Source organism: Falco peregrinus, chromosome 12 (genome assembly GCF_023634155.1).
Source record: "Falco peregrinus isolate bFalPer1 chromosome 12, bFalPer1.pri, whole genome shotgun sequence".
Lineage (NCBI taxonomy): Eukaryota > Metazoa > Chordata > Aves > Falconiformes > Falconidae > Falco > Falco peregrinus.
The window spans coordinates 29,148,649-29,172,929 of NC_073732.1; the positions used below are offsets into that span (position 1 = coordinate 29,148,649).

Below are 24,281 nucleotides of genomic sequence, written 5' to 3' on the forward strand. Positions count from 1 at the left end.
GCAAAACCACTCATCCTTTTTTAAAAACCTAATGATTTCAGATGTTTTTGCTGGCTTTTTCTAATTGATAAGCATGTTTTTTACTGCAGACTGTGCCCCTGGGTGTTTTGTGAGAGTAACACTCTCACAACTCCCTCTCATGCAGAGGAGTTTGGCTCAGCAGTGTATCACTTCTCTAAATAGCTATATAAAGAGAACACAAGCACCCAGAGGATCAAATCCTGCACACTGAAGTCCCCGCTTTCATTAGCTCCTCATCCACTTTGCTCACAGTCTGCTGGGCAGCACAGGGTCTCCCCTGGAAGCACCACATGAAGAGCTGCGCCAACACAGCCCCTCGGGCTTCCACGGATATAACGTGCTTTTCTGGTCACGGGCAGAACTGGTTCTTGGGGACTTTGGCTATGTCCTGCTCCTTCTTATGAACAGAAAGCTTTTGAGCTCACATGTCCCCAGCACCACTGACCAGCGCTGTGCCCTCTACATGGGTGGAAGCACAATCAATTGCAGCAGCTGACCATGTCACTGTGATCCAAAGGGCTCCCCACCATCAGCATCCTCCTCTCAGTACTCATTTCCAAATCTAGCATGATTTATTTATGAATTTATCTAATTGCATTTTGGTTTTAATCCACCTCTGTCAAGTACCCATGGTGAAATAGAGTCCTCAAAGGAAAAACATCCTTGGGTGATTCAGAACAGTCACCCATGTGCCAGCTCTCAGCTCAACACGGCTGCCTCTCCTGTAACCTGACCATGCTTTGGGGAATACTGTCTTCAGAGAAAACATCTCTAAAAAGGGAAATGATGTGATCCCGCAGAAGGGGAACCTGTGGTGATGTGAGCTCTGAGAATAGTGACAGCGGCAGCAGGAAATGCTCACTGCCAGATGACCCTCCACACTCGTCCCAACTTGCAGCCTTCTGAGTGGCAGCTTGTCAGTCAGAGATGTAACCAAGAAAAAGGAATTAATTTTCCTTGTAAGGAGAATTAATCCCTGTTAATGCACATGCACGGGCAGAAAGAAAAGCATTACAATTACAACTGGCTGCATTTTAAAACAGAGATCCTTCTTGCTCCTCCCATCTCGCTCCCCGAGTTCAGGGACCATATCCAAGAGCAGAACAACCCCTGCATCCTCTGGCCTTCCCACCCTCCCCACAGAGGAGATGTTGCAGTACCGGGATCTCCAAGACCTGCCATTGCACTAATGCCACAGGAACGCCAGTGCTGAGCCCTGAGCCCTGGCTGCCAGCGTAGGGGCTGAGAGCAGAGCAAGAGGTCTGGGGCTGCAGGCACAGTTGCGGCACAGCTCAGCTCTCTCCACCGCCAATCAAAGCTGCCACTGGCTGCTGCACAGCGCCGGAGAGGGAGAGCACCAGCAGCCATGCATGCTACAGACAGCTGACCTCTCACAGGTGGCACGTGCCCTAAAACACCACCGTGTCCAACAGACAAACAGGGTGGCAGTGGATCACCCCGCCAGCTCGGCCTCTCCCAGCACCACCTTTTGACCACCAGACCTGACCAGGGCTGCTGAGCACCCACACGCAGGCTGTGCTCGCAGGCGCACCCCAAGTGTGCAGCATCTGCCGGCTCACCACCCACCCTGCCGCAGCACCGATAAGGTGCCGAAAAGGCTGTCAGGCCCTTCAGATAAGAAAGATTGAGAGCAAGGGTGAATACCAGCTAGAGAGCACTAACACTTGTCAGGGTTGCAGCAAGGATGATAAGCTGGGCGTGGGAGGCTGGCAGGGGAGTGCTGGCACCATCTTTCCACAGCAGAAGTAATAGAAAGGCTGAAAATCATCCTTCACCCAGGCAGCTGAAGCCCTGCCCTTACAGCTGCCCCTGGTGCTCATACCCATGCCCGTGCTCCCTGCCACATTAACACTTTCTGGGCACACAACAACACAGTTTCAAGGCGCTCTTGCTGCTGCCACAGTCATTCCTAAAAGGGCTCAACAGTTCCACTTCTTTCTGCAGCAGAAGGTCAGAAGCAGAACCACAAGCATTAACTTAGTGCACAATCACCCAGTCACTTCCCATCCTTACCCATCACCAAGACAGGACACTATCAGTTGAAGCGAAACCTGCATTATTTTCTTCCATAATAAAAGTATTTTATATCTAGGAGCACAACAAATGATACAACTTGTGAGAGTAAGTTATACATATTAGCTCCTACCTCCAGCCTGTCCGTCCTCATTAGTTTTTGGGCAGCAGCGGCAGCAGCGGCAGGAACCGGTACACCGGGGTTCCCTGTCACCAGCATCGGGGCGGTGGGCAGGATCTCTGCTGGGACCAGGCCTGGGGAGACAGGCCCCAGGTAGGGGTTGAAGGCGGCTGATGCATTGGTGGCTAAGCTCGGTGCAACGGAAAACATCGGCTGCAATTAGAGAAAAAATTATGATGGACACTTTAAGTATGTATAGCTGCCATGCTGTCAGCATAGTAACTTTCTGGCTATCATCTTGAGCACAACGGCAGTGAGTTTCCGTTACTGATGGGAAAGAAGCATTTGTGGTCTTTGTGGGACGTGAAGAACACCCGTAGAAATGTTGCACATGAGTGAGACCACAAGGACAGGCATCCCCCGCCAGCCTCCACCGGTCCTTCTGCTCCAGCTTCCCCTCCACACCTACAACACGTGTCAGCTCTTGGTGCAAATTCTCATTTGATCCACACTTGAGCAATGCCATTATAAATGAGCACTCCTCATGGCCACAGGAAAAAGACTGGGGCTCTTGGAGGGACACATTCAAAATGTGACCAAAACATCCACCCTCGGGAAAAAGTCATCTGTGTGAGAGCCTTGACACACCATTAAACCACACTCAGCTTCAGATACAGATAAAGACATTTCTGACCCTGATGAGAGCCCACACTGGTTCAGAAATTACAGAGGTTTAATACAGGAACAAGACCAGACAACCACAATAATTTATTTTTACAAATTTAAACAGGCTGTCCACACAGATATTCAGAAAGAAATATACTGCATCAAGGATATGCTTTATTTAGGCTAAAACATTAAACCAGAGGAAGAGAGAGAGAGAGAGAGAGAGCATGCAAATACTTTTGTTCGTTCATTTGTTTTCTGTTTTAAAAACAGAAGGAGCCAGATGCCCTTATAGGCTATCACATTGTGAAGATAATTGGATGTAGAAGACCAAATAATGCTGTAAGACCAAATGCGGAGCTGTTACACTGCAGTAAATATTAAATAACTCTTCTGCCCCACTGAATGCAAAGGCACTGCGCTACCAGTGTAATTGCCAAATAAGATTTAGTCTGGAGTGTTTATCTTTATTATCTAAATAAAGGGTTTATTCAAGGCATTTAGATTTTTCTTCCAAACTAACTTTTCAAGAGAAAAACCACTACAGAGTTAATGCAACTCTTTCTCTGTTTCATATCTATTTAAGCCAGACACCATATAACACCACATGGTTTTGTATTCCTGAGGAAATGACTGAACCGTTTGGAAGCAAGGAACAAGTCCACCTGAAACACTGGACAAAAAACATGCAGAGATTACTGAAGAAAAATGACTGAAAGTTGTGTAAATGGGAATAATATCTTTAACATCTCTGGTTCTTCATCCATGTGAATGAAAAACAGGCAAATTTTACAGGAAATAAATTATTGCTCTTAAATATACTATAAATTAGCTGGGCTTTTTGTTACGGTGTTATCAGCTATGTAATAGTGAACATTAAAAATAAAACTACAGACCAGTCTGTTAACGTGTAACTTAAGAGATACCACTGTTTGATTCCAGACCAATATACTGACTGTACAGTAAATAAAAATAAAAATTACCCTGTTTATTTTCTACTGAGATCATTTTATACTAACATAAATATCCTTTGGCCTTTAGACCCTGCAAAATAATAGCATATTTTATCAGAGCCACTTCATGTAATTTCAAAACTCACAGGTATTTTGCAATGTGCTGTACACACCTAAATTAGGAGATAAAAACCTATCCTACAGTCATATTAGCCCAGACTCAGAACCACACTGCTGGCAGAAAGAGATGGTGAAGTGGTGAAACCTGGGCACCACACAACCACTTCTCTGTAGCAGGAGTTTGCCAGGGCACAAAGCCACCTGAACACTCCTGCACACAGAAAAAAAAATTCTGGCAAGAGAGCGGCCTCAGTGGACAGGCGGCACAGACGGGATCTCCCTGGGACTGTCCCCAGCCACCCCAGCACCCACCCAAGGCTTGGGCAGCTGTGGGACAGGGACCAGCGGGACTGCCACCAGGGCCACCTCAAGCACGGCCCTGCCATCTGTGAGCACCAGCCAAGGGTCAGCCCGGGCATCCAGGCCTGTAACTGCAAACTGGTCAGAACTGGGAGCTGGGTGCCAGGCAAGAGAGGAGAGACAGGGGAAGCTCCAGGTCAGGGAGAGCTGCTGGGCTCACCTCCGCTGCTTACTGCTCACTTGTTTTCCAGCAAGCTTTCACTTTCCTGTCTCTAGAAGCAGAAGTAATATTTCTCTATCATCACGACCAAACCATGCAACTACTTATGGCCTTGCAGTCTGGGCCCTACTATGCTGTGCGTCATGCAAAACAGCTGAAAGAAAAAGGCAGCTCCTGTAGATCAGCATAGAGAACAGAGGTGAAGGAGGACAGCCCTGGATGCAGCTCTGTGCTGCCAGGTGCCCCATAATCTGCATCATCTCCTATACTGAGTAATTCTGCTCTAAAAATGCCTGTGCACAACCAACGCAAACCTCACCAGCCAGTCTGATCTGCACAGGCCTGACTTGCAGAGGCACTGCTCGCTGATGGGGTCTATCGATTGGGACTGAGCCACGAGGGCACCTTTGCAGATCAGCCTCTGTTGCGCAGCGGGGCCACGGCTCCCCCCAGACAGACAGATGGGCTTTCTGCCCACGCTCCAGCTCGCTGGTCCCAAAGGAACGGCTGTCCGCAGGGAAGGCGCTGAACTCATTTAATGCATCTTTCACAGTCACCTACGAAGCACCTGCAGTGCCAAGGGATGCCCAAGAGCATACCGCATGCAGACAGGAACACTGACAACCCACAGCTACTTGTGCACTACAGACCTGCAGGAGGTCTGGGACCTTGTTCTGCTGCAGAGTTGCACCTGCAGCGCGCAGCGCATCACATCGCCCCAGCAGCACCAGTGCTCTGCAGAAGCCGTGCCTGACTACCAGCCCTGCGGCTCAGAGCAGAGCAAGCAGCCCTGGGGCTCCCCAGTGGGCCCCTTGGGAGAAAGGAACAGCCCCAGAGTCTCCAGCCACCTTCACGGTCCATCTCCGCTCTTCTGGTCTCCCATCCGCACCTTCCTGCTTCTGTTTAGCATTTTTCACACTCTTCCACACTGGAAAAGGCAAACCCAGGGTCTGATGCTGCTACTGTGAAGCAGCACAGCATCACCCACTGATCACCCAGTACCAAAGCTGTAGCCTAGCTGAGCCCAACTCCCCTTAAATCGGTTTACGAGCAATTGAGTGTGGAACCGATCTGAGCGGGTAGAGCTCTTCCTCAGGGTCTCAGTGCTTGCAGGACGTGTTATCCCCACTCACCATCTGAAATCCCCTCCCTCAAGTGCCAGCTGAAGACAGATAAAAGAGTGAACTAAAAAGGAAAGATGGACAAAGGTCCACATACATTACTTGCAACTGAGATAATTAAAACATTTATCAAACAGAAATATGAGTGAAAGGATCCCACTGCTTTGCTTACCAAAGAGTCTCTCACTAAGTTAGTTCACTTACTTTTATTAAAGCATAGGGTATTGATTTTTGTAAAAAAAAACAGACTGACTGAAGTGTCATTAGATGAGATGATATAAATCACTTGCTAGAACACCCTGAAACAACACATGTTTCAACCATGCTAAAAAAGATGAAGTAATTTTAAGGCCAAATTATCAGGATGACATCCATTTGGATACACTATTGCTGGGACAGCCAATGGGCCTTGCTGTGAATCCCCACACTGAATGAGACTGAATGCTGAAAACACAGACTGTAACGTTTTAACTCCAGTGATGTAAACAGAAATTATGCAGGGATGGGTAGAAGGTTCATGCTGTGCTTCAAAATACAACGACTTACATTTTGCTCTTTAGGGACAGTATGAGTGTGGCATAAAGGTGAATTTACATTTTATTTAAGTGTTATCCTCACACTAGCCTCTCTTTATGTTAAAAAGGAACATTAATCCAAAGGACTGCAGTAGGGTTTTTTTTTCCATGTTTATCCAAATGTTGGTGTGTGCCTACACACTGCCCTGTGTAAACGCAAGCCTACCGTATTTGGTTACAATTCATGAAACAAACAAACAGGTTAACAGAGAAGAATATTTTAAGCAGTGGTTCTTACTGCTGGCTGCATTTTGACTTAAACTTTCTCATAGCCCCCAAGACAAATCTGCTGACACTAAAGCTGTATCACTGTACTTACATCAGGAAATAAAACTGTGGCACGTGCCAATGTCTGTTTTGAGCTGTTGAAATTGAAAAATCATTTTGAGGCTGCTGTGGAGTTAAAGCACATAAAGCACAGCCTGCTCTTGAGTTGCCTAGCTCTACAGACACTGAATTTTGTTCCTGATCTGAAAACCATCAGCAGCACACACCAGCCCACAGGCAGCCCCATTTCTCTGGCAATATGGGAGTAAGGAGCAGGCTGCAGAGCGCAGTGTCAGGGCACCCCCTGAAGCACCGCAGTGCCATAGCATCTGATGTCTGTGTGCTGATGCTGCCTCACCTCATCTCCTTGCCTAGGTGATACAGACAATTTCATTTAAAGAAAAGCCAATCAAAAGAGAGAGAACAGGATGCGAGATCTTCTCATGCTGTGCTAACAGATATTAAAGTGAATTTACTGTGATGAACCTACCACAACATTTTCTGCTTTTCTCCCCCACTACAATTTTTCTTGAAACAGGCATAAACCTCCATGGGAGAATAACAGTTACATTAACTGAATCAAATCAGCTACAAAATATTCAGCAGTATTCTGCAGATCCACAAAATGTGGGGCCAAATAACCATTTGACACAAGCATAAGAGTTCTTTCTGTTGAGATTATTTTTTCCTGAGGATTTACATATATTTTGAGGAGTAACCATTGTCACTCTGTTTTCAGAAATAAAAGCTGAAGAACCCATCTAACAGAGTGAATATAGATTTCCTAATGGAAGGTACCCAGAAGTAAATTAAACTCCCTAAATTCTACCTTTGCCAGCAGGAAAGGAATAAAAGAACTGACAGTGAATGCAGATATATTTATTTTATACATATATTTCAACTTATTTTTTCCTTTGCTGTCATTTTACCCATTGGAAGAGAGAGCTTCAGCCAGGGAGGCATTGTTTGCCTTTTGATGTGGAATATACCAGCCTTGCTCATACATTACTCAGTGCCAGTCTCACTCACACATTAATCAGTACCCTCTAATATCTGAGCTAGGAATTTATATCAAAAGGGTTCTTGGCCAAATTTATCCATAGGTTAGTTAGCTCAAATGACCTCTATGGACAGCATTAGAGAGGGATCTGGCACAGGGTGTTCAGCTCCCAAATGCCTATGTGCATGGCGGGTAGATGCCCATCACCTTTCACATTTGCTGAAACGAGGGATTACTGCAGAGCAAGAAACTCAGCCAAAGCATGTGACTTTGTGGAACACCATACTGTACTTGCTTACTAAGGTATAAGAGAAACAGATATGATGTAATATATGATCACATTTTACAGTGACCAAATGAGAGATTTCTGATAGATTCTCCTTCCCCCACCCCTTGGCTTTTTACAGAAAGTATGATTATCTATACATCTTCCTGCCAAGCCTGAGCTGTTGATCCTGCAAGTCAGACTGATGTGCAGCATCCATCACTCAGGGCAAGCTTTCTCCTCTGCCTGACAGTGGGCTGTAAAAATCAAAGTCCAGTTCCAGCAAGTAATTCCCTGAGAAGTTTCCCCTGAGCGAATGGAACACATCCAGTGGGAATCTTCTCAAACCCAGGAATTTCCTAGAGCCCATAAAATTGCAAAGGAAGCATCTATTTACAAAAATCCCACACAGATCACTTTCTTAATTGTAAGAAGTGGCAAAAAATGAATTCAATTAACAAAAGATTAAGAGAATTAATTAAATTAACAATATTACTTCAGGCAGGGAGAACTGAGCAGTACAAAGACATACAGACCAGCATTTCATTGTATTTCACTTCTCTACCAGTTCCTGGTAATTGTGGGACTTTACAGGCCTGTAAGCACACCTGCTAACTTACTCCAACTACAACTCATTGTACCCATTGATTGAAGCCAAAAAGCACACATACCACAGGCTGCAACGGGGCACCAGGCATCATGGCATTGGCAAGCTGCATCTGCTGGGCCAGCATGGCCATATTCTTCTGCTGAATCAGGTTATTGCGTCCATTTATCTCCAGCTGTGTTTTTAAGTGTGGTGGTGGGTGAAGATACTTGCAGTTTTCCCTCGAACATCGACCCTGAAGAAGAGAATTGACACAACTGGCTTAGAAGCTATAGGAGTATCTTGCTTCCTTATGTCACCAGCTAAAAAACCCACAACACACACTACAGGCCTAGGAGGAAAGCCCCCAGCTACTTCTCTTGGCTACCACATACCGAGCAGAGCACCTGGACAACTCCAGTATCAGCTGCTTGCTGCTTGCTTTGAACTATGCATTTCTGCAGTACAGCTCTAAAAAAATACTGTTTCCTTTAAAAGTTGCTGAAGGCGAGCTTGTTTGACAGTACAGCATGCCCACCCTCCATGGGCACAGGCCCACAGGGACTCCCCTCTGCCCACAGACCTGCCTCCAGGAAACAGCTGGCTGTGAAGCCAGAAACCCAGCAAAAGCAATGTGGCACGGCTGCAGCAGCGGGCCTGTGAAAGCTCACGCGCTGCTCTGCAAATGCTCAGGGCCTGCTTCCCATTCTGCTGCACAGGGGCAGAAGCAGAACTGAGCGCACAGCAAGACGTGTGGTCAAAGTAGCATTATTACCAGGAACACAGCACCAGCTCTGCACTTTCACCAGACCTGGGACACAGCATCTTTGGAGAAAACCTGTTGCACATGATGCATTTTGTTGCAATTGTGTAATTAAAATAAAATCAGAATTGACTGTTTCTAAATTTTTCATTACATTCAGATGTGAAAAACAACAAAACTCAGGCACCAGTTTTATTTAGACGAAAGGACATTCCTCAATATGACAACCACTCCCATCAAGAAATAAAAAGTAATTCTATGCACAACATATATCCAAACCCCACTGTACCTCCTTGTTACCAAGTAAACCAGCTCTGCACATAAGACGACCCTGCCTGGTGAACTCTCTCAAGGCGATCTCTTGCTCTGGGGGCTCCTGGCTGGAAGCAGGGAAGCTGGGCCACAGGGATCTGGGCATGAAGGTGACTGAAGGGGACCCCCAGTCCCCCCAGCTGTGGCTCCGCTGCAAAAACCTCTAAAATGAAAGGCACACTGGCTTGGGCATGGAGTGCGGCAGAGGGAGGTCAGGGAAGAGAACCCCCTCCTCTCACGGCATGTCAGCTGTGATCTCGCATGCTGTGAGACTTCAGAAAATGCAAACTCATTAATACAGAAGCTTTACACACTAATTGTTCTTTAAAATTTTAACACTGGAGCCCATACTTTCACTAAAGACATGTTAACAATAAAAAAAATTTAAAAAAAAATAAAAAGGAAAATTGAATCCTTGTCTGGAAAAAAACAGATCCCTTAAATTTTTTTCCATTTACTCATTCATCTTTGAAATAAACCCGAACAGGAACAACGACAAGGCAAAAGCCAGCCTTAATTTAAGTAAGAAACCGTTTTTATCAGGAAACAAATTAATTCAATATAGTTTGACCTTATCCCACAATTTTACTCAGAAAGTTAAAATGTATTCTTCTTACAAGATCTGCCAGAAATCTAATTTGTATGATGATTTTTGTCTCCCCTTAAGGCTGGGATAAGCGGTTTGCTGCTGCCCCCCCTTCCCAATCCTGCTGGCAGTCCAAAGTTCTTAAAACTCATTTTCATAGTTATTCAACTGACATGTGAGTGATCCTTGCATCGGAAGATATCCCCGATACAAAGAAAAATACGTAGGTTTATGGATATCTTTGGGCTACACACAGAGGCTATAGGAAGCCCTATGGATATGGAGACCACTACTGTAACAAACAGCAAAGGAGGTGCATCTTTCAGAGCACCTGTTCACAAACTGTAAGCATCTTTCCTTGAATGAAATGCTTTTTCCATTACACGATTCCATCTACCTCTAGAGACCGCACGGAAGCGCTGAGTGGCGGCTGCCAGCACCACAGGAAGACGCAGGCCAACAGAACCCCCGGTGCGGGTTGCCCCGGCGCTCAGCCATGCCAGGCTTGCTGCCACCTTGCTGGCGCTGGCACGGGCTGCAGGCATCGGTCTTCTTCGTGGCAAGAGTCGGAGGGGTCCTTCGAGCCCTTTGGCATGCGGCCTTTGCCCCCCGCCCCCCCCTCCACCCCCCCCAGCCCCATGACGGGGCTCCTGCAGGCGTTTGGCTTGTCGGACTGAGGGGTGCCAGGGGCTGTCCTCAGCAGAGCTGGCACACGGAAAGGCCCACTGAAGCCACTTGCAAGAAAATCTCCCTAATAACACAGCTCCAAATGTTGGAAAGCAATCAAGACAGGGGCCAGATAATGCAAAAAGCTAAAAGCACAATTATGCTACAGATAAGATAGGGGGGGAAACATGTGCAGCCTGAGAAAATATTTTTACAGGGGAATGGAGTTTCCTACTGCAAATAAGGATTAGGATACTTCAGTAACAAACATTAATGTTTCCCAAGTACAAAAGACAAATCAAAGTTGGCAACAGGAATCGGTGTCTGTGAAGCGTGAATTTTAATCACTGTGCTATTAACTGAAACAACATTTTTATATGTGTGTGTACTCACACACAGACAAGCGTGCATACACGCATCTGCCAGCTGCTGTCCCATCCGAGGGAGCCCCGGCCATGACCATGGGGACAAAAGGCAGCAGGGGACTGCCGGGAGCAGCAGCTAGACCTGCACAGGGGCTGGCACAGTCTGGGGCTGGCCGGCCGAAACAAGGCATGGGACATCTCCCACTCAGCTCCTCTGCACAGCACGCTCTGGCTCGGGGGAAAGCATGCTTTCAGCCTGGAGGGATGCTTTCGGACAAAATGACCCTCAGTTCTCTTCAGTAATGCCTCACTGATGACACAGTTCAGTATTTAAGCTACTCTGCACAAATAAACCAACCTCATTTCAGCAGACACACCCACCCACCCCGTGTCATCCCCCCCCAAAGCATTTCACAATTATATAAAAGGCAAGCACTTTGGAACAGCTTTATTTATGTAAATTTTTCTCTTGATACTAAAACCTATGTTAATTGTTGCTACCTCTAAGTAACACAGGGCAAAATTACACATTTACTAGCTGCCTGGAAGATGCTATTTTACATTAGCACAGTGTAAAAATCAGGCCTAATTACTGCTAAATGAGTGACATGAAACTATGATGTGTTGCTTAAGTCAGAGAGGAGCTATTAACAAACCTGATTTCAAAATGCAGATTAAACTCAATGCCCCTGATTCAGCAGTGGGGTTCAGGCTGCCCCACACCTCTCCAGACTGGATCCGAAGTCTGGCAGTCTGTGTTGTACGTCATGACTGCTTAAGGTACTTCATAGCCCCAAATGTTTTAAGGCCAGAAGAAACCATTCCAGTGATCTAGTGCAATGTCCTCTGGCTCCTGGGAAACAAGGAAACCCCTCTGTTGTTTCCCCATCAAGGCCATAATTTCTATTTGCTTTGCAACTGATCTTTAAGGAAGACAATTTACTCTGAGTTAAAGACTACAAGAACATAACAGGTCCCAAGGTAAACTATGCTTATGCTTAGTTATTGTTACCTACTTACATCTTTCTTGTTTGAACGTCACTGTAGAGCCTAGTGCAGCATTTAACCTTCAATCTTTTAAAAGTTTCAGATCTTAGCAAATTTTCCAAAAGAAATGCAGAGTTCTCTGTTTGGGAAGAGAGTTTCTTGTCTTCCTTTTATTCCATGGGCCTTTAAAAATGGTCCACAGAGCACCCAGGAGTCAGAAACTGCAGGCTGAAAACCACTGTCAAAAATCTCGATCAAGAACATGGCTGCATTCATCTCCTTTATACTGCGAGCAAGTGGCTTTCTTAATTAACTTTTCACTAGATTCCGTTAACTTCAGTCAACAGAGTTCAAGGCAGATTTTCATCTCTTCGAACCTTTTCTGGAACCTTTGCTGTTTTTTCAATCATAAAAAAAATAAATACTCTAAGTGAATACATCCAGAGAAGCGGAAGCTGAGCATGCTGGCAGCACCCTGAATTATTTTTTTTTTACCAGAATCCTGCTGGACTAAACTTACTAGAAATGCTCCTGAGGCTCGCTCGCCAGCAGAGACCCTACAGATCTCTGGTCCCTTGAGACAAGCAGGACAAGGCCTTCCCTCTGAGCAGTGCCAGAAGGGAAACCCGGGGTGCACAGTGGGATGCTAAGGTGGGGACACCCGCATGGTGCTGGGATATGTGAACAAAGACCTGGCAACGCTGTGGCTTTGCCTGAGGGGGCCAGTCTTGGGGAGCCTGCCAGCCATGGCCAGCGCCCTCCCTGCACATGTCCCTGCTGCACAATCCAGCTGCCACTACCCAGCACCCACCAGGTACCGCGCTCCAGACAGCAGCATCCCTGTGCCCACACATGTGCCCCGCAGAGCAAGGGGGAAGAGGGCAAGCTTGGTCCATCAGCCAGGCAGCTGGGCATCCTCCCAGCAGGAACGCTGGAGCGGGAGGCTGAGCTCACATGATGTTGTTCTCCAGCTATCATATCAACAACGTTCAGGCAGAGAGCCCAGGCTGCACTGAACAGCCAGGCTGTCACTAAATGAGGGCAGCATGATGTCTGCAGTATTTTAAGCTGTCTAGCCTTGGCAAGAGTGGGTGATGGGGACTGGAACAGAGAGGAGTGGGGTGGCACTCGCCCACCCAGGGAGCTATGCAGGGCCACAGGAGGTGCCCCCCAGCAGTGCTAGGTGTGGGGTCTGGCATCAGCCGCCCCAACGGGGCCAGAGGAGCGAGGGTGTAATTGCAATGCCTCCCACCTCACTCTCCAGCACCTCCCATGCCTGCATTAAATATTCACAATTCACTGACCCAGGCACATGGCAGCCACACGCTGAGCTCTGGGAAGCCATGGAAAGACCCGGCTGGCTCCTCAGCAGTTTGGGGAGGCAGGAGGGATGGGGCCAGGGGACTGCAGGCCCAGATCAGCCCAGGAGCTCAGTCTGTCCATCTGCCCCCATACTGCCTGCTGGATCAGACTCACCTCTGAGTCCCTGCCCAATCTAAACACCATGCAAACATCATGAAATGGCGAGGGCATGCAAGGGCAGTGCCAAGCTGACAAGCTGATCTACCTGCATGTTACCTTCTACACCATTCCTCCTCCCAGCAGTGTCCCTCAGAGCCCTTCTCATGCCCGTGGGTGACGCTGAGCCAGTGCAGCTCCTGTGCCCCAGTGCAAGCAGCGGGCCCAGCCGAGGGGACACAATGCACCTCCACCCAAAAATGCCTGGAGGCCCTCGTCTGCCACTCACAGCCAGGTCCCATGCTCGGAGGGCACTGGCTTCACAAGCACTCGGTTCGCACCACCAGCTGTGCCAGCACTGCCAGACGGCACTGGCACACAGCAATGCTCCAGGGAAGCTGGGTTTGCATCCCAGCCAAAACCACGGCAGCCGGGTAAGTGAAAAAAGCCAACCCAGGAGCAGCTGCAAAGATGGCAACAGCAGAAGAGCGGGAGCTGCCATGCTGCGGGGGTGGGTGACCCTGAAGAGCTACGGACACACCAGGATGCTACACCAAATTAATCAAAACCAGCTTTTTGACCCTTGCACAGCTCCCTAAGAAATAAAAAATAAGCCCCCAAACACACAGAGCACTGAATATCTCAAAAAAATAGTTATTGCTAATCTCAGTATTTTTTTATAAGCTACACCCAAACCCTGAAATATAGGTATTTTCCTGAAGATTACTGTGGTTCTGTAAAAACCGCTAGTCAGATTATCGTGCTGAGGAGATTTTAGTTGGAAATAGGAATTAATAAAAATCTGTCTGTAGGAAAAGATTTACCTTGTTTATTCATTGAAGAACTGCCCAGATCAGGCTCCAGAATATCTAAAGAACCTGAAGGTGCACAAGTCCAGGGAACTGGCAGATGAAGTGGCTCAGCCACTGTCCATCACATTTGAGAGATTGTGGCAGTCCGGTGAAGTTCCCATGGACTGGAAAAGGGGAAATATAACCCCCATTTTTAAAAAGAGAAAAAAGGAAGACCTCGATAACTACAGGCCAGTCAGTCTCACCTCAGTGCCTGGCAAGATCATGGAGCAGATCCTCCTGGAAACTGTGCTAAGGCACACGGAAAATAAGGAGGTGACTGGTGACAGCCAACATGGCTTCACTAAGGGCAGATCTGCCTGAAAAATTTGGTGGCCTTCTACAACAGGGTGACAGCGTTGGGGGATAAAGGAAGAGCAACTCATGTCATCTACCCAGACTTGTGCAAAGCAGCTGATGCTCTCCCACACGACATCCTTGCCTCTAAACTGGAGACACACAGGTCTGAGGGACGGCCCACTCGGTGGATAAGGATTTGGCTGGATGGTCACACTCAAAAGAGTTGTGGTCAATGGCTTGATGTCCAAGTGGAGACCAGTGATGAGCAGCGATCCTCAGGGGTCTGTACTGGGACCGGCGCTGCTTACATCTTTGTTGGCGACAGGGGCAGTGGGATCAAGCGTGCCTTCAGCAAGTTTGCCGACGACCCCAAGCTGTGTGGTGCGGTCGACAGGCTGGAGGGCAGGGGTGCCATCCAGGGGGCCCTGGACAGGCTTGGGAGGTGGGCCCACGCGAACGTCATGAGGTTCAACCGGGCCAAGTGCAAGGTCCTACGTGCGGGTCGGGGCAGCCCCAAGCACAGATACAGGCTGGGCAGAGAATGGACTAAGAGCAGCCCTGGGGAGATCATGTTCGGGGCGTTGGTTTATGAGAAGCTCAACATGACCCAGCAACGTGCGCTTGCAGCCCAGAAAGCCAGCCGCACCTGGGCTGCATCCCCAGCGGCGTGGCCAGCAGTCGAGGGAGGGGATTGTCCCCCTCTGCTCCTCCCTGGTGAGACCCCCTGCAGCCCTGTGTCTTCTGCTTGCGATGTGGTTTTATTCCCCACAAAGGGGAGGCATTTCATGTGAATATCTGCAGAACTGTAGAAGAGAAATAGCATCGAACTCAGACAGAAAAAGAAACCATAGCCAATCCTGGCTTGGGAAAATCACTGCAAAAATTCTGCATTCTGAAAATACAGTGCAAGTATTTCTACAAGACTTGGCTCATCTGAGAAATGTGTTGGATTTTGATGTTACACCTAGATATTTAAGACTGTCACATAGATAAGCAAGAAATTAGTCCATTTCTATAAGGTCACTACCTCACAATTCCTTCTCTACACCACCACTTCTCTGTGAAGCACAGCACGTCCCGTTTTTCAGATCCCACACTAAATGCTAGAAATACAATGGCAATTCTTGCTCTCTGAAAATAATTTCCTTCCAGAAAATGCTCTGATTGCATGTTTAATAAGGGGAAAGTATTCTTGGGATTCACTTCTGAGACTGCAGACTCCTTAATCTGCTACAGTTACAGCTTAGGTAATGTGGGTACTAACAATTTTCACTTTTTCCTTGAGGGATATGTAATGGATGTATCAGCAGAAGTCAATAACTAATTAACAAGAAGATAATGGGAGCTTGATGTGCTGCAGAGCCCTCTGTGCAACTGCGCTGCTGCCCAGCAGAGAAGCATGACCCGCTGGCAGCCCCAACGCTCACCCACAGCTGTGGCACAGCCCACAGCTTCAGGCAAAACCATCCATGCCCTGAAAACACTCTTTCAAAGGCCAGACGTGAGCCACTGGAGCAGCAGGGATCACAGCAGCAACTGGGAGGGTTTACCAATTAGCAGTACCCAAGCTGTTCTTGTCCAATCATGCAGTCTGCAGAGAAGATCTCAGGGTGGCATCGGGTCCAGCTCCTGCACCTGTGACCCTGGCAGCTCCAGGACACTGCTGCTGGCTTCTACCTCTGCTCCGGTAAGGTGCGGGTGAACCCCCAGTCTCATTCACTCTCAGGCCAAAGGGCACAGGCTTTGTGCAAGTATCTGCACCAAGGTCTGAAAGCAGGCCCCTGACTTTGAGCGTTAGCTCTTTTAAGATCTTGCAAATGTCTACAGCTTTCAGTACCCACATGAATTTTAAACCAATTCAAATTCAAAATAATTACTTTCCAATACCTCCTCAGAAACACCGTCTAATCTGTTGCACAAAGGAAGAACAGTAAACTCATCACCTTTGTGGACTTGGCTTCGGCCTAAAACTTTCTTGGAAAGCACAGCCTGGTGATGCAGTAAATAAGGTCTAATTAGCAAACTGCTTTTCGCAAGGTCATTACTCCTCCATACACAACCCATCAAGACCCCACAGCACCTACACGAGGGACCTGCAGGAGCCCTGAGCAGCCCCCACGCAGGGGCATGGCCGAAGCTGAGGCGCCCTGTCCTCAGAAACTCTGCGAGCAGGCAACGGGAGGTTTTCCACACCAAGTCCTTAAGGGGTACAGGAAGGCAGGGAGGATCCAGACCACACCACCATGGCCTGGCACCCTCAGTGCCATCACCCAGTGAGACAGCCAACATGAACACGCTCTCAGAAGGAGCCCCTGTGAGCCCACCACACACCTCTCCAGCACTGCTCTGAATCTCAGGCTGAGGTTCCTCAGCGCAGGGCTTACCCTGCATTTGGTTATTTCCACAGGGACATTATTTGCAGTAATGCAACATGTAACTGTTGTCAGTATTCCCTCTAACATCCGGACAGATTCTGGACTGTGACAGGGCGCACAGCCATGGAGGGGGGACACACACCACTCAGCACCTTGTGGTTGCAACCAAACCTGCATGACAGGGGAGAGCAGCAGAGAGGGGACACTGCCTTTCCATTTCTATTTGCAATGTTACCGGCGACTAGACAGACCAATAATGCCAGGATGCCTGCAGTTTTGGGGACAGGGCATCCTTTGCAGAAGAGATTGAAGGTTTTGGGAGGATCAGCACACATCAGAGTGGGCACAGCCGAAGGAGAAATACAGATGAATTTTGTATGGATAGAGACTAAATAAAGGTCACAGTTACTGCTATCATTTGCTAAACACCAGAGAGTGCATGCTGAGCACAGCGATCCTGCCATCATTGTTTAAGGTTATCCCTCTGCAGCAGTATAAAACCAGAAAAACCACAGAGACCCAACAAGGTGGCGTGTGCCACTGACCCCTTCCTTCAGCCAGGGCAAGTTGCCTGACTCCACATGAAGCTCCTCCCTATGCTGCTGGAGTTAGGTAATATTGATCCCCCTCTATGTATCTGAAGTACATACATCTGTACAGACAAGTTTCGTAAATGCAGTTGGTCTGAGAAAGTCTTAAAACTGAGCTGCGCCAGCCTGCTGAGTCTGTTTATTTATGCTATTTTTATACCACTGCGGTAGCACAACCAAATTACCAAGCACTTGCTACACAACTCCATGCGTGTTTATACAAGAACTACTGCTCAGATATGCATACAGGGAAGCTTCTTGTTTTTCATCAGTCCACCAACACCGTACCATTGAAGTATCACCATAGAAGCCCAGGGGCAGAGGAGAACCGACAGCTCCAACGTGCTACTCACTGTGTGTGGAGATTTTACTGGAATAAACCCTGGCTCTTCCCCCGAGGTCCCTGGAACTAACACCCAGCTCTTCCCCCGGTCCCAGCAGGCAGAGCCACAATGCTGCACTGGTGCAGCCGGCGGAGAAGCGTGGAGCCCAGCATGGCACAGCACGGACACCAACATGGACTGCAGGCTGGCTGCTTGCTTCAGAGCCGAGAGGCTCACCTGCCACCCTGCAGCGCTGGGGGAGTGGCTGCCTTCCCCTGCCCCCCCCCCCCCCCGCTAACAAAATTCATGAAGAAAAGGGACTGTTACCTATAAACACAGCATAAGTACAGGACTGATGCAGCAACGTTTCAATTACATTTTTAGCATCCATTGCTACTCAGGATGTCCTGGAGCCAAATTAATTCCCTGATTAAAAATTGTTGCTTAGCAACAGGGTTTGAGATACAGGAGAAAACAGCGGGGTGCCTGAGACGGCTAGCCGCAGGTAGGCAGGGTGGGCACAAGGAGCTGCTTCTGCATCAGGGGGCAGCCAGTGCCGGACCCCCACTCCCACCTTGATGGAGGTGTCTGTGGGGTACCTCATGTGCAACAGGTAAAAACAACCCTCCAGTGCCACAGGGTAACACAAACCGTGGCCCAAACTCTGCTCCAAGCTCTGTTCTTGCTTATTCCAAAATAAAATTGAAGTGAAAGAAACACCAGCCTCGTGGAGTTGCTCTGAGTATTGAGCAAACATTTTTTCCTCTGGTGATTTTGTGGAATTATGGTCAAATATATGATCCCGCATGCAGCATTGCTACCATTAAATCAATGAGACAACCTCCACACCATAGGATGAAAAGAACCTGGCTTCTAAACATAAAAGAGTCAAGCAGAAGCAGGCTGTAATTTCTGCTGACAGCCTTCGGCAGCTACCACAGCTTTTAACCACCTGCAACAGTGCAATGGACTCGCCAAAGCATTTCTGCGCCGTTAGTTACCAATTCCTGCTTTTCAAGATCAGACACATAACCCCCTAATATCTAACAGGCTACCTTCTAAAAAGAAAAGCAGCAGCTTCCTGTGGCCTGCAGACACACTTCTGAGTGCTGTGCATCCCAACTGCACTGCATGAGCATTTGCCACCCCATCATTAACAATTATTAATGACTGACGTAATTAAACCAATAGCTTTTGGGTATTCCGAGCAAGCCATGAGACTGAATGGCAACAGCCACAGCTGAGGATGCTCCCGTTGACGCTTCTTCTTGGCTGGGGGACTCTGCCTGTTGCTGGTGCCTCTGTGCCAGTGCTGCTGGTCCCGCCATGCTGCGGGTACCCAACCAACTCATATCTGCACCAGCCAGAGCTAGCAAACCAGCAGCCACGCTGAACAGCGCAGCTGTAACAGATTAAATATTTTTGATCCAAAACAAATACGCAAACACCTCCCTCTTAGGGAGTATAAATTCCTTCTGACAGCAGAGAGCTCGGCACGTTAAAACCCAAGCAGGAAGATAGCTGTTACGTAAAATCCAAATATTGCCTGTAAATGGTAAAACTATTTATACTGATGCCCATGTGTTTTACAGGAAAACATTTAACTACATGTAAGTTATCATTTGCTTTTTTAAAATAAACTGTTTGCATGTGTTTTGTTGTAGTAGCTGGCCTGCCAAGCACACATTCAAAGTTTTCTAATATTAAATGAAAGGAGTTACTGCACCTATTTTACTGACTTGAAGCATACAAACTGCAGTCCCAGAGAGTCAACAGCTATGCCGATGACTCCAAAGCCAGCCAGTGATCCAGAGGCAGGACCACAACTGCCAAGGCACTACCCAGCACTGATGTACCACCCAGCTGATGTCTCACCAGCCCAAAAAACGCCAGAGGAGGAGTTGCTACACCTCAGCTCCTCCACCACCAAGGCGGTTGCTGTGGGACTGTGGGTGCCTCTCCTCAGAGCCCATCTGACTCTGTATCCAGCTGCTGGTTCACCGTCAAACCCACTAGCTGGGAGCGATGCTTGCTAACAAACCCTCAGGCAGGCTGCCCACCCTCACCCGTGGGGCAAGCCCTGTAGCACACCGCCACCGCGGCCAGGCCCCAGCTTATGGCCCAACAGCCTGCCAAAGAGATGGCGTGGACTCCGATACTCACAAATAATTTTTATGTGCAACCAGAATGCCTGCTGGTGGCAAATGCCTGCCTTCAGAGGAAGGGAGTGAGGGCATCGGCCTCATGAAGACCACTCAGCCTGCTCCAGGGCTGGGCTGTGGCACAGGGGCACTGATGGCAGCACACAAGCTGCTGCTCACATCCTCCGCAGACACGATTTTTCCACTTAAGGTGAAAGCTGAAAATTACCTCAGCTTTTTTCCAGGGGGAAACAGCTGTGATTGTTTTCTTTTGTCCAAAACCACACACTCCAGATGTGTGGGGAGTTTGTGTTTTGCTCCCGAAGAGGCATACAAGAGGGGATAGGCATCCTTCACCCAGCCACATCCCTGAGGTTCCTCCAGAGGCTGAGCCAGACAAACTCACCACTCACTGAAGGGTAACGAGCTGTGCTTGATCCTGAGCTGCTCACACAGGCAGTGCAAGCACGTAACCACATGACACAGCCCTTCACTGGGGACCAGATAACCACAGGAGGAGTAAATCGTACCTGTTAGCAGCACTCCATCCCAGCGAGCAAATAGCATACCTGATTTTATACTTTGCAGAAACCATCCTGAGGATCTATCCTTAAAAACAAATTTCTGTTTTTTAAATTAGGTTGTTGCAAAACTCATTAAAATCTAGGCAGTTGGTACTGTCACCCATGCCCCTGGCCCCTGTGCAGGCCCTGGCAGGGCTGGTCCTTGGCACACGCCGTCCTTGACTTCAAACCAGCAAGTGTCCTGACAGGGGAGGGATGGGGGTACTCAGGGCTCCAGCCCAAAGTCTGATTTAGCATGTCAAAACCAAATCTGCCTGCAACCTTGCTGGCTCATGCCTCCTGTACCACTCCAGGATAAAGGAGGATGTTGCAGCATTTTGCTGGTTTTGGAGCCATTGGAGCAGTGCATTTCTTTGCTGGTTCCTCCACAGCACTGGCACACTAGAGGAAAGCCTGCCAGCTCCAGAGCACCAGCAGAAGGGCAAATGTTGAGATAGGCCCAAGTAAAAAAGATTAAAATCGTGTGTATTTCTGGTTTTATAAGTGGTTTCCATGCATAAAATGAAAAAACACCACAGCATGGCAAAAAACAGCAGGCTCTTGTTTCTACATACAATAATCACATTCCTGGCACCATTGTGGTCAGGCTACCCTGTAAGCAAGCGTTGCAGTGCAGCTGCCTACAAGAAACACATGGGGAACTAGGAGGACAAACACCCTCCCTTGAAATACACGTTTCCTCCTTGAGTACAGCAAGCGCCCAGCAACACAGCAGAGCACAGAGGACTGCAGGCACAGAGGCCAGCAGTGATGGATGTGGCAGTCGAGGTCTCTCCCCTCATTAGTAGCCCAAGCTGCCCTTCAGATCTCATCTGTTTCCCCAGTTACCACCAGCATGCTTTGATCTGCCCAAGCTCACTTCTCTGGTCTGGAAAATCATCCCTAAATGTCTCACTGAGCAAAAGTCCAATTCTACCTCCCTGCCAGTCCCACCTCCAGCTTCCAGTGGTGGCTGAAGAGGCGAGTGGACTGCTAACAGCCCCAGCTTTGTAATGCTAGCCTCAGAATAATTAAAGAAACTTATAAGTAAGGTAGAATTCAACCTACAAACCAAGTACAGAGCCACGGTAGTCGAGGTAAACCCCTCCCACAGCCATGGGGTGCAAGTGCTTCGGTCCAACAGCAGCCCAGGGATGGCACAGTGCAGAGCCGGTATGGCTACGCAGAGGCTGGCAGCCACAACACCCGCAGCAGAGTGCCTGCTCGCAGAGGGAAAGCAGCAGAAAATGTGATAAGGAGCTGATTAAACAGCAGCGGACAAGAATAAATATTGATAACTACTGAATTTCTATTAAACAAAGGATTTCAAATAAATACACACTGGCCAGTCACAGCTGAATATCCTCACCATAAAGCACAGAAGCTGAGAAGCGTTCACTGCATGGCCACGGCAGCAGGTGACACCAGGAGAGGGGCCATGCCCCAGGCTGCACGCACACCGAGAGGTGCTTGCAGCCAGCCAGCCAGCATCCCCAGCCCAGCACAGCCCGGAGCTGCCCCACGTCACCAAGCACAGGTTTCTACCAGCACTGACATTAATGAAGTTCTCATGGAAAACACATTTTTAACGAACAGCAGCAATAAAGTAAAAGGATTAAAATAATAGGGATAACTTTCCAGAGCCTTCAATTCAGCTTGAATTTGTCTCCCCATAAGGCTTTCTGTTGGACAGCAATGGCTGCCAAGTGTTAACAAAGAAAAGCAGAAAATATTTTTAACAAAAACGTGACCTAGCCTTTATTAGGTAGCTGAAACACGCATTTATTCAGTCCTTAAATATGGGTCTTGGAGAGCGGATTTGTAGCGGGGAGCGTGACAACGTCACAAGAGCAAATGGACCTTGCAGTGGGCAGCCACACCAGTGCAGCGACGGCACACGCGCTGTGCTGTTGGCGCCTTCTCCCTGCTTGTGTTTTGACCAATCTCCTCTGCAAAGCCCCAGACCAGCCAATTCACAGCGTCAAGACTAAAAATAATTTTGCTTTTACTGGCCTTTACCTCCTTCCATCTATCAATGGGCTTTAGCATTAAAGTCCCTGCAGAGCAGGAGTCTCCCTGGCAGCCCCAGGCAGGCTCCAGAGCACCCCAGGGACCACCCCATTCCCATCCCCACCTGGCTCTGGGCAGTGCCTCGGCAAACCTGGTGCAATAAGTGCAGCTATTTCATTTCTGACCATAAACTTATTTATTAAACTTATTAAAGGTCCTGTAGCAGAAAGCAAGCAAACAACTTCTGCTTTTAAAGCACTGTAAACATTTAGCAGATACATTCAGTGTATTTAGTTAAGTCATGCTTCCAGGAATACCAATCAAACCTTTGCCACAGTCTGGAAAAGAGTTTAGCTTTGGTTTGGAGCTATTTCAAGCTTGGGTTAAGGCTGCTCTTTCTCAAAGACTTTAACCTGGGGCTGTCCTGCCTCCCACTGCATCCCCTCTGTCCTCCTGGGGTCCACCCTCTGGTGCAGGCACCTGGCTCTGCAGGCGCCTCTGCAGCTGAAACAAAGCCCCTCTTGGCACAGAGCTGCCTTCCTCGGGACTGAGGAGGAGGAGGGAGCCGGGGGAGCATGCCTGGGGCAGTGAGTAGCCACCACTGCCTCCTCACAGCCCCGGCTCAGCTCAGCCAGGCGAAGCTGCAGTGCAGGACACACTGCCTGCAACGTGCTCCTTCCAGCTGCACACCTCATCACAGCTGCTGCTCCTGAGGACGACTTTACTCTGTCTCTGATAAACCCAGCCATAACGTATATGCTGTGCTGCAGCTAGTGCAATGCACTACTTTGATCTATTCAGCTAAATTAAGTCATCAGTGGCTGAGTAGAATTATTTCCAAATACGTTTCACTGATTTATTTCTTTACCATGTATTTCATTCTATGATTTTATGGCTGCTGTTGCAGAAAGGAGGGGGAAAAAACAATAGTAAGAGGCGTTTTTCAATTATTCCTGGCCACTTTGGGAGCTCTTTGCTGAAATCTGCACTACCAGAATAGCAAAACACTTACTTCCAAACTCAGCCCCTCAGACAGAGTCCCCCCTAACAGGGGACAGTGGCCACCCCTCTGGCAGGACCAATGCTGCTGGGGGCCATGGCCTCACCCAGGTGCCCAACAGCAGCAGCCCCCACAGCCCCACTCCGGCTGTACCACACTGCTTCCCTGTGCCGACAGTGCCAGCGACCCCTGCCTCCTGCAGCACCGACTTTGCCTCTGCAAAAGAAGAAACTCTATTCATTTGAATTTGCTGAGATGCTTTGTCTCACTTTTCTGGCATGATGTGATCTCGGTTATAATAATTAAATTGATTCGTCTACAAGTTTTATACTTCTTAATTATCATTGGGCATCTTTTCATATCTAGTGTAGCAATAAAACACACTGAAGTGACCACTCAATAACGCCTTTGTGTATGTATCTTGTAGATAAAAGTCTCAAACCCTCTAATGTATCACTTTGGCTTATAATGGCACTTGTATGGGAGGAAATGCAGAGGAGCCATCAAATTGCCATGAAATTCAACAGGCTTAAAAAAAAAAAGAAAGAAAGAAAAAAGAAAACAGAGTAAGCAGACTCCCAGCATGAAACCAGAAGGAAAGAAGACAGCACAGCGGCAAAACCCTCCCTGCTGTTTCTGAACTGCTGGGAGCTGCCCTGGGCTTTGCTGCGAGGGCTCTAGGCTCCTGCCAGCCCATGCATGGGGACCGAGCAGGGGATGCACACTGGCACTTGCCCAAGTC

The 24,281-nt window shown here is 48.3% G+C and overlaps 1 protein-coding gene across 24 annotated transcripts in view; it reads right to left on the reverse strand.

The window, feature by feature from the left end:
* MBNL1 (muscleblind like splicing regulator 1) overlaps positions 1–24,281 on the reverse strand; it is a 111,573-nt gene that overhangs the window by 22,019 nt on the left and 65,273 nt on the right. For 22 of the 24 annotated variants that reach the window (XM_055817055.1, XM_055817058.1, XM_055817062.1 and 19 more), the window contains 2 exons: positions 8,335–8,505; positions 2,189–2,389 (listed from right to left, as the gene is read on the reverse strand). In XM_055817055.1, the coding sequence (XP_055673030.1) occupies positions 2,189–2,389; positions 8,335–8,505 (372 nt within the window). The remainder of the gene's footprint in view (positions 1–2,188; positions 2,390–8,334; positions 8,506–24,281) is intronic. The other 2 variants (XM_055817067.1, XM_055817071.1) reach the window with 1 other exon arrangement.